At 43.4% G+C, this 11,289-nt stretch overlaps 1 protein-coding gene across 1 annotated transcript in view; it reads left to right on the top strand.

Moving 5' to 3' along the window:
• The window catches only part of SLC9A2 (solute carrier family 9 member A2), an 88,719-nt gene extending 78,036 nt beyond the window's left edge, over positions 1–10,683 (top strand). Inside the window, exons 9-12 of the mRNA XM_052648422.1 lie at positions 762–858; positions 5,460–5,591; positions 7,240–7,330; positions 8,541–10,683. Coding sequence (XP_052504382.1) covers positions 762–858; positions 5,460–5,591; positions 7,240–7,330; positions 8,541–8,911 — 691 coding nt within the window. The 3' untranslated portion in view covers positions 8,912–10,683. The remainder of the gene's footprint in view (positions 1–761; positions 859–5,459; positions 5,592–7,239; positions 7,331–8,540) is intronic.
• The last annotated feature ends 606 nt before the right edge of the window (positions 10,684–11,289 follow it).

Here is an 11,289-nt window from a genome sequence, read left to right on the forward strand (position 1 = left end):
TAGGAACTCCTTGCACTTAGGAACCCTAGACAGCACTTTGGAACTATACTTGGGAACCATTTAAAAGAACAGGATCACCAATAAAAAGCATAAAAATGTGAAGAACATTCCACATGATGAAAAGGACATTTTTTTTTTAACAGCATGAGCACGGAGACTAAGAGGCACAGGGTTGACATATTTGGCCTCATTTGGAAACCTGCATGCCCAACAATTCAAATTTTTATTCACTTTGCAAGTGTCTGAGAATGACTGAGACAGTACCCTGAGTACTGGTAATGTGTTTATAAATAAACTGTAGCAAGTCAGTGAATTTGCAAATAGGGACTCCTTGAATAAACAGGATCAACTGTATGGACATACATAGTATAAATGGTGTCTTTGTAAATATTTCTAATGAGGTATTTTTAAAAATAGAGCCATAATAGTAAAATTCAGCTAACTAAGTTTTGTGGGAATATAACAATCTTATGCTACTTTATTTATGGAGCATTAGAAATAATAAAGTGATAGCTTTGCAAGCTACTCTCGTCTTTCCTCTTTAAATAGTTGCATGAACAGGCTGAAAAAACTTGTGCATGATTAAACTTATGTGAATGATTTTGACACTGAAATAAATGTTTTAGATTTTAAACATTATTTTAAACTACTAAATAATTCCTAAGTTTATTCATTAAGTTTCTTCTTCTTAAATGATGATAGAACATAGATGAATTTAATACTTGTTGAATAGTAAAATATTTTTTCCTAAACATTCACAGTGACTGTCGTGAAGAAAAAGTAAGGAAGCTCACACCTGGTGAAATGGATGAAATCCGAGAAATATTGTCAAGAAATCTCTATCAGATCCGTCAGCGAGTAAGAATAATTTATTTAGCAAAATATGTCCTTGCCTTTGGAGGAGGAAATGGCAACCCGTTCCAATATTCTTGCATGGAGAATCCCATGGGCAGAGGAGCCTGCGGGGCTATAGTCCATGGGGCTGCAAAGAGTTGGACACGACTGAGCAACTGAGCACGCACATACTTGCCTTTGGTTAAAAATGTAGCTGCAGATTTGACGCTGTTCAGTTACAGGGGCTGTTGCCACCATCGTGCCAGCCTCTGCAGGTCCCACACCAGGCACTTCCTTCCCTCAGACCCCCCCGCCCCCCAGAGGCCTGTCCCGTTAGCATACAGCTCTCCTCCCAGACACCTTGGTCACAGGCTGGAGGCTGGAATCCCAGGGAGGTAAGAGTTCTGCTACCAAAGACCTGGAGATAAAAACATGTGTTATCCAATGGTGAAGAAAGTTAATTGATTGCTCTTTAAACTTTTTGAATGAAATAGCTTTATCACTTAGAAGACTTTTCAAAATGTATTTAACCTTCTTCATTGCTTGTAAAGTGCAACCATTTCTTCTTTTGCTATATTTTCTGAGCCACTTCTTTCAACCCATTTCCATCACAGAGCCTCATTCTCATAGTTTGCTAGTAATACAGCCAACACTTGGTGTGTGCCATTTGCCAGCCCCCATTTCCATGTGTTGTGTGTCTTAACTCTTCATTCTCTAGCAAGTGGTGTTGCTATTGTCTCCATTTTATGGATGAAGAAACTGAGGCACAATGAGGTGACCTGGTACACCGACGCAGTGCTTGTCAGGGATCCCGGTCACTCACATCAAGGGCTTTTCTGGAGCTTCTTAGCTGACCTCACAGCCCATCCCATTCCATCTGACATCATGGCGGCTCCACTCTTTTCTCGGAGAAGGCAATGGCACCCCACTCCAGTACTCTTGCCTGGAAAATCCCCTGGACGGAGGAGCCTGGTGGGCTGCAGTCCATGGGGTCGCTAAGAGTCAGACACAACTGAGCGACTTCACTTTCACTTTTCACTTTCATGCATTGGAGAAGGAAATGGCAACCCACTCCAGAGTTCTTGCCTGGAGAGTCCCAGGGACGGCGGAGCCTGATGGGCTGCCGTCTATGGGGTCGCACAGAGTTGGACACGACTGAAGTGACTTCGCATTAGCAGTAGCAGCCACTCTTTTCTTAAAGTTCTTTTTATTTATAGAAAATGTTTTTTCAGTTGTTGTTGAATTCAATATTGTTTCTGTTGTTAATGTTCTGGCTTTTGGGCCTGGAGGCATATGGGAATCTTAGTTCCCCAACCAGGGGTCGAACCCACACCCCTTGGATTGGGAGGCGAAGTCTTAACCATTGGACCACCAGAGATGTCCCTTAAAAGCCCCTTTTAATAAAGCATCTTTCTATTTAAAATAAGACAGAACAGTTGTGGCTTCCAGGCCCAACTCTTCTTTCAGTCTTTGGGATCTGTATTCAGGTTCCCCTTTAACCAGCCGTGTTTCCACCCACCCCTCACACACCTACCCATCAGCCACAGAGCTATGGGTCTGGATTCCTTCCTGAGACTGTTGCTGTCTTTTCCATCTCCACTTGAAATGCCCCACTCCTTCCTGTCAGCTGATCCATATTCTCCTATTTTTAAGGTTTCCTCAACACCCTCTAAATTATTCCCCGGCCTGTCTTTGAATGGGCTACCACTTAGAGCTCCTACATATCATATCATTTTAGCATTTCTTTTCACAATTTCACATTATTTTGTTACTTTTACATGCTCAACTAGATAGCAGATTCCTCAAGGCAGGAAATGAGTGTGGTTCTGTGGTACTTCTGTTTATCTCTACTAGATCTGATACGTTGTTTAGTCACTATGTTGTGCCCAACTCTTGGCGACCCCATGGACTGCAGCCTGCCAGGCTGCTCTGTCCATGGGATTTCCCAGGCAAGAACACTGGAGTGGGTTGCCATTTCCTTCTCTAGGGAATATTCCCAACCCAGGAATCAAACCCTTGTATCAGCAGGTGGATTCTTTACCACTGAGTCACCTGGGAAGCCCAGGTCTGATACAGTTCTGGGGATAAGACTGTTCCCAAGAAGTACGCATTAATTCTATCAGAAAGTGAACTTAATTACTGACTACAGTTTATTTTAGGAAATGGAATTCTATATAGCTTATAGCTATACTTCTCCAAGCCAGGCTTCAACAGTACATGAACTGTGAACTTCCTGACATTCAAGCTGGATTTAGAAAAGGCAGAGGAACCAGAGATCAAATTGCCAACATCTGCTGGATCACTGAAAAAGCAAGAGAGTTCCAGAAAAACCATCTACTTCTGCTTTATTGACTATGCCAAAGGCTTTCACTGTGTGGATCACAACAAACTGTGGAAAATTCTTCGAGATGGGAATACCAGACTACCTGACCTGCCTCTTGAGAAATCTGTGTGCAGATTCAGGAAGCAATAGTTAGATCTGGACATGGAACAACAGACTGATTCCAAATCGGGAAAGGAGTACGCCAAGGCTGTATACTGTCACCATGCTTATTTAACTTCTATGCAGAGTACATCATGAGAAACGCTGGGCTGGATGAAGCACAAGCTGGAACCAAGATTGCTGGGAGAAATATCAATAACCTCAGATATGCAGATGACTCCACCCTTATGGCAGAAAGTGAAGAAAAACTAAAGAGCTTCTTGATGAAAGTGAAAGAGGAGAGTGAAAAATTTGGCTTAAAGCTCAGCATTTAGAAATCTAAGATCATGGCATCTGGTCCCATCACTTCATGGCAAATAGATGGGGAAACAGTGGAAACAGTGGCAGACTTTATTTTGGGGGGCTCCAAAATCACTGCAGATGGTGACTGCAGCCATGACATTAAAAGATGCTTGCTGCTTGGAAGAAACGTTCTGACCAAACTAGACAGCATATTAAAAAACAGAGACATTACTTTGCCAACAAAGGTCCGTCTAGTCAAGGCTATGGTTTTTCCAGTAGTCATGTATGGATTGAAAGTTGGACTATAAAGAAAGTTGAGCACCGAAGAATTAATGCTTTTGAACTCTGGTGTGGGAGAAGACTCTTGAGAGTCCCTTGGACTGCAAGCAGATCCAACCAGTCCATTCTAAAGGAAATCAGTCCTGAATATTCATTGGAAGGACTGATGCTGAAGCTGAAACTCCAGTACTTTGGCAACCTGATGTGAAGAGCTGACTCACTGGAGAAGACCCTAATGCTGAGAAAGATTGAAGGCAGGAGGAAAAGGGGACAACAGAGGATGAGATGGTTGGATGGCATCACCTACTCAGTATACATGAGTTTGAGTAAACTCCGGGAGTTGCTGATGGACACGGAGGCCTGGCGTGCTGTGGTCCATGGGGTTGCAAAGAGTTGGACGAGACTGAGCGACTGAACTGACTGATAGCTTATAGAACTAAAAATGTATACCCTGGACAGCCCTACTTTATAAGTTGTGTGGCTTCAAATATTAGGATATGATTATTGCTGGTGGAGACAGCCACTTTTCTCAATTTGAAAAGAAACGCTCTTAATTAGAGGGTCATAGCACCACCAAGTGGCCCAAAGTGGTTGGTTTCCTACCAGTCCTTACTATCAGTAGAGAATGTATGCCTTTTTTTTCCCAGCCGCTACTGATGAGTAAATACATATAAGGTACTGCAAAGAAGTCAAAGATGCTTGATGAATTCAGTCATTTTCCGATTTATAAAGATCATACTTTTCAATGAAACGTATTAGCTGACTTTTACTAAAACATGAGTTTTTTATCCCCCCTGTAAGTAGAGAATTTTATTTGGTACAATCAAACACTGCTGCTGCTGCTGCTGCTAAGTCACGTCAGTCGTGTCCGACTCTGTGTGACCCCATAGACGGCAGCCCACCAGGTTCCCCCGTCCCTGGGATTTTCCAGGCAAGAACACTGGAGTGGGTTGCCATTTCCTTCTCCAATACATCAAAGTGGAAAGTGAAAGTGAAGTTGCTCAGTCGCAACCCCATGGACTGCAGCCTACCAGGCTCCTCCGTCCATGGGAGTTTCCAGGCAGGGGTACTGGAGTGGGGTGCCATTGCCTTCTCCACAATCAAACACAGGTATTGAATATATGTGGGGCTTCCGAGGTGAGGCAGTAATAAAGAATCCACCTGCCCATGCAGGAGACATGAGAGACATGAGTGAGATCCCTGGGTTGGGAAGACCCCCTGGAGAAGGAAACAGCAAGCAGCTCCAGTAGTCTTGCCTGGACAATCCCCATGGACAGAGGAGCCTGGTGGGCTTCAGTCCAGAGGGTCACAAATAGCTGGACAATGACTGAGCGAGTAACAACAACACATAACAACACAACCTGCAATTGCTGCCATTGTTACCCAAACTTGTTACCAAATTTGAGATTTGATAGACCATGAATTCTTTCAAAATTCATGAATATTAATAACCTTTGAATGTTAACAAAATTTGAAAGTGTTAACTTCTATTCCCCCACCTCTGTACGTTCATCGTTAATTATCTCTTCGAGGTGCAAAGCCGAAGAAGTGTAGGGAAGCGCTGGAACTTCCGGGCGGTGATCGGCGTTTTAGTAAAATGTCACCGGTGTCTTCATTTCAGACCTTGTCCTACAACCGACACAATCTGACGGCGGACACAAGTGAGAGGCAGGCCAAGGAGATCCTGATCCGCCGGCGGCACAGCCTCCGGGAGAGCATTCGGAAGGACAGCAGCTTGAACCGGGAGCACAGGGTAAGCGGCTTCACGCCTCTGGGACGCGGGAGGCTCCATCAGCAGAGCCCGCAGCCGTCCCCGGGGAGCTGGTGACAGGACAGGGCCGTGGGGGGCTGGCCCACAGGAATATTGGGAGGGAGCCCGTGGTAACACCTTTCCAGATGTTCCTGAAACACCTGTCCTGTTTCAGACGCTGTCCGGGCACTTGGAATACGTTGGTGAACAAAACTATAAAGCTCCCTTCCCAGGTGGAATTCACATTCTAGGGGGGAGAAGGCCACCAGGAACGGACTGAATAAGGAAATTGTTAGGTTAGAGGCGATACGTGCTGTGGACAAAATAAGCCAGAAAGGGCTGAGGAGGGAGGTCTGGGAAGATGGGGAAGGCTCAGGCAGTGTGCAGCATTAAACTGAATGCAGGGGTCAGACTTCATTTGGGGAGTCGCCGTTGTTCTTTCCAGGGAGAGGCTGCAGCCTGAAGGTGAGCCAGTCAGCCTGAGTGGAAACTTCCAGAAGGCCCTGTGTCTGTGTCGGGAGAGTTTCAGATGCTGTGTGCTCAGCACTCCACTTGGTCCAGGATCCTGTCCTAGATAAGGAAGCGACTTTCAAAGGCTATTCTGGGCCTTCCCTGGTGGCACAGTGGCTAAGAACCCACCTGCCAATGCAGGGGACACAGGTTCGATCCCTGGCCTGGGAAGATTCCACGTGCCACGGAGCAGCTAAGCCCGTGAGCCTCAACCACTGAGCCTGAGCGCTCTAGAGCCTGTGCTCAGGAGCAGGGGAAGCCCAGGCACTGCCGCAGAGAGCAGTCCTTGCTCTCTGCAGCGAGAGAAACCCCACAAGCAGCAACGAAGACCCGGAATAGCCAAAAGTAAATACTTGTTTAAAAAGTATATTGTGATTGAATATAGCAGGCACTGCATCTCATTGTTCATAATGATCTGTATTGCACTGTTAGAGATCAAAATGGTTATGTCTGAACAGTGTTACATTTTATGTGTGAAATGTGGCAGCATCAGTTAAAAGTTAAAGAAACTAGAGGGAAGGAAATCTAAGAGGGGATGTATGTATACATACGACTTTGTTGCACACTTTGTTGTACAGAAGAAACCAACAACAACATTGTAAAGCAACTAAACTCCAGTAGAAATTAACAGAAAACACAAGAAAGCAATTTAAAGACACTAGAGGCTGTGGCATTGGAAATGCCAGCAAGTTAGCTATAGTGATATTTTTAATTTGATCATTTTCAAGATTTATTAAAGTGAATACAGCTTAAACATGCTACATTTTTCATATATCTTCCTCCTTATATATGTAGGTTCTAAGTCGTTTTTTAGTAATGCTCTTATAAGTGAATGTTTCTGTAGCTTTTCTTTAAGAAAAGCCAGAGGTTTTCATATCCTTTTCCTAAGGGTCCCAGTTTATTTCTGTTTTCCTTAATAGTGCTGATTTCTGTGATATTTTAAAAGAGGCTTTCTACATTTTAAATCACATAATTATCACTTGGAACTTTATTCCCCATCCTTACAGTTCCTCACCCAGTAGTTTTGGAATCGAGAACTAAGATTTTAATTTTTAACACCAAGATTTGCTGTAGAGTTGTAAACTAATGGACAATAAATGGCGTGACACCTAAATAAGGTTTTCTACTATTTTTTTGACAGGCTTCCACTTCAACCTCCCGATATTTATCCTTACCCAAAAATACAAAGCTTCCAGAAAAGCTACAGAAGAAAAAGAATGTTTCTAATTCAGGTAATGAAGCCAGTTGGAGCAAAAAGACTTTAAACTTATTTATCAATGCTTATAAAATGGAAAACTTTTCCATGTTTTCTTCTTTATTAAAGACAGTGAGTTCGGTCCTTTGCAAACATAAGAAAATGGTGACCTTTATTAGTGTTGCATCCTTTTGGAATCGAGTTCGGTGCACGCTGTACATAATTTAGTTTTATCCCATAATGATTCTGTCTGACATAGCAAAAGCAACTATTGTCACCGTGTGATTGGTGAACAGGTAAATAGGAAGTTGTCCATCTTCAAAGGTTTACATTTAATTCTTTAATTCTTACTATATTTCTAATTCAAATGTTCATAATTTTAATATATTTTCATAAAGGCAACCATATAATTGACTTCCAGGCCTCATTATTAAAGCTTTGACATGAAGGCTAATATCTCTTTATTTGATGGTAATCTTTATGTAGCTTTCAAGCCATACTGGTGTTTTGACCATTTTATGAAAATACAAAGGAAATAAACCTGCGCATGAGATTGTAGATCAGGACAAGAATCTGCATGATAGCAGCTAATTATTGATCTGTCTACTGTGTGCCAGACATTGAGCTGAGCAGTCCAGGACCATTTGGATGGGGCAAGTGGGCCAGCAACTGCTGCCAAATGGTCTGTTTGACATCCAGCAGGAGGCTCAGTGGTTAAAAAATCCGCCTGCCAAAGCAGGAGACTCGGAGACACAAGTTCGATCCCTGGGTTGGGAAGATCCCCTGGAGAAGGAAATGGCAACCCACTCCAGTATTCTTGCCTGGAGAATCCCATGGACAAAGGAGCCTGGCGGGCTACGGTCCACGGGGTCGCAAAGAGCTGGACACGACTTAGTGCACACGCACACTCATTCATCCCTTACTAACATCTCTTGAACCTTAGTTACTTCATCTGTAAAGTGGGTGATTGTGAGGATTCCATAGATTAATGCATTTGAAAGTGCTCAGTACGGCGGTTGGTACATCAGAAGCTCTTTAGAAATAGTAAGTGTGCACACTTGTGGACACAGACGTTCACAGAGCTTATGCACAGGCCCAGGACTCAGCTGGAGTCAGGGTGAGTGCTCTGGCCTTCCTGCATGACCCCCCGAGCCCCAGGGAGGGCCAAGCAGGTGCTGGAGCAGTTGGTTGCATCATCTTCTCCCTAAAATGCCTGCCCACGCTGTCTTTCTTTTGCTCCCTGGCAGGTGGCAACAGCAGCGACTCCGACCTGGAGGCGGGGACCACGGTGCTCAACCTGCAGCCTCGGGCCAGGCGCTTCTTGCCAGAACAGTTCTCGAAGAAAGCCCCCCAGGCCTATAAAATGGAGTGGAAGAACGAGGTGGACATGGATTCCAGGCAGGATCAACCCCGCAGCTCCCCAGCTGCCCACAGTAAAGAGGGGTGCCCCCAGACCCCGGGTGTGCTCTGCCAGCCCCTCCTCTCCAAAGGCCACTTTGGCTCCGTGCGGGGTGACCGTGTCCACGAAGGCATCCGACCCAAGCCGCCCCCCAGGCTGGTCCGAAGGGCCTCGGAACCTGGAAACCGGAAGGGTCGATTTGGGAGCGAGAAGCCTTAATGGAAATGGCCAAAGCAGACCTGGGGGGAACGGCCCCGCCCAGCTGTGGCGTGTTACCTAGCAACCTGACACAGCAACGGAATCCACTTAAACCCTCTATGCATTTAAATACTGTCCTTAGGTAGAAATCATGCCAGTGGCCAGTGATCCATGGGGCAAATGGTCACCCCAGGAAGAAGAAAGTCAAAGAAAAGTCCCCTATAGTGTCTTTGATGACTTGTTGCTGGCAATTGTGTTCTTTGCAAGCCTAGAGAGGAAAAAAAAAAAACCACAAAAAACAGTTGTGCCTTTATTGAACTTGAAGGACAGAACTTGAAATTTTTAACACACCCTTGTTGGTGAAAGTTTAATATATACATATATGCCTCAGATTTTATTTATGAAAAAAATATGTATATCTGTAATTAGTTTTTCAGTGAATGGCACTAAAAATACTCAGAACACCTTTCCACGGCGTCCAGGGCAGCTTCCACAGGATGGGGGCCAGGTCATCAGCTCCGGATGGTGGGGTGTTTCCTGATGATTCTGAGCTGATGGCTGTTGGTTAAGAAAGATCACAGCACGGAGCAGAGATTCCTGAGGACACCAACAGCCAGAACACCTGGGCGGACGAGGCCTGGCTGCCAGATTGTAGGTCCTCTGAAGTTGTGAGAGTTGGCTGGTTTTTAATGTGTTCCTCATTCTACTGTGTTTGTGGGCGATGTACAGATTCCATCTCCCCGTCGTGTTTAAATGGTACCAAGAGAAATGTGGAAGGTGTGGGTGGAACCAGCTTACGCTGTATGACAGACTCAGGGCCAGCGTGGGATGGGACTTGGCCTCGTGCTGGGTGAGGGGTGAGAGGACAGTGCCTGCTTGCAGCTGGCTGGCGGGTTTTGTGCAATACTTGGGGGACGGTGCAGGAGATCCCCTGTCACGCCCATCTGCGACCACCTGCTTTAGGATTTTTCTGTAGAACATTCTAGAACTTTGAATCCAGGACAGAGGCTCCAAGCAGACAAGGATAAAGGTTGAGATAAATGATATTCCGACCCTTAACAAACTGGTGGGGATTTGGGTTTTGAATTTCACACAGGACGCACTTTGGAGAATGTGGGAGTTCTTTTTTTTTTTTTTTTTTTGCACTAGTCTAATTTGTTACCTCTCCCCTGTCAAGAAAGGAGTAGCTCAAATTCCTCATATAAAATTGAATTCTACTCATCTGAGTACTTTTTAAAAGTACAGCAGAAAGACTAGAAATGGAACATAACCATTAAAGATTCATATTGGAATCGCTCAGACTGTAGATTTTATTGGCCTGTCATTTTCCCCTGAAAAACCTTTCTATAAAAAGTTGACTTGAACAAGACTTGAAATTTCTGGGGTTTAGATATGAAATGAAGCCACTCTCGATGGATTCACATTGGAGAGACATTTGCTGTGTCTCGCTCTTGGAGACATAGCAAAGGATACAAGTGACCACATATAATTGCTGGAAAAACAAGGATAAATTAAACGAAAAGATCCGGTACTTAGAAATTCTCAGGCTTAGCTTTCTTCTACCCTCACTGACGTGGAGAAGTAAATCTTCTACCCTTTTTTCTCATGTTCTAAAATCTTGAGTACTGCTGGATTGTTAAGCATGAGGCAGAGGGAAGGGTTAAACACATAAGGTACAAGTGTAAAAAGAGCATGCTTTCTTCCCCAAACTCTCCCAGGTTGATTGGTGGAAAGCAATGTAGACACAATTTGAAGACTACAAGCTTAGGACTCTGTGCCAAAATTCTTAATTTTAAATGGAAATATTTATATAAAAAGTATATATTTCATCTGCTGGAAATAAATTAAAGCTGAATTTTAATGAAGAATCTTTATTATAGGATTATGATTCATCAAGAGATGTGATATATATTTTTGAGAATTTGAAGAGTAAGTTACAGTTTATGAAATCTGAAATGGAAAGTTGAAATGTAAAATAATAACCTTAAAATAAATGTCCTGATTTTCCCTGGTGTCCAAGATTAATAAATATCACAAGGAGTCTAATGTTCTGGAACTAAAGGAGAAAACCTAAAAATGTTTATTAGATACTTCTTGTTAAGCACATAGACCAAATTCAGCTTTCATTAATTAAAAGTCAGATTAAAAACAAACTCTGGTATTGTGTCAATTTCTAAAAAAATGAACACATGTCATTTTATCTATAATTAGTATCATTTTCCCTTATTTGTGGAATGGTAAAATTAATGAAAAATAAATTTGACTTTATTTAACTTTTCTCTATACTTTTTTATGTAATTAAATTCTAGACATTATGGGAGCATGTATGGAGCTGAAACCCTTTAAATATCCTAACAATCTAAATTTCTGTGGTACAGAAATATCCCTACCCTTATGAA

Source organism: Budorcas taxicolor, chromosome 11 (genome assembly GCF_023091745.1).
Source record: "Budorcas taxicolor isolate Tak-1 chromosome 11, Takin1.1, whole genome shotgun sequence".
NCBI lineage: Eukaryota > Metazoa > Chordata > Mammalia > Artiodactyla > Bovidae > Budorcas > Budorcas taxicolor.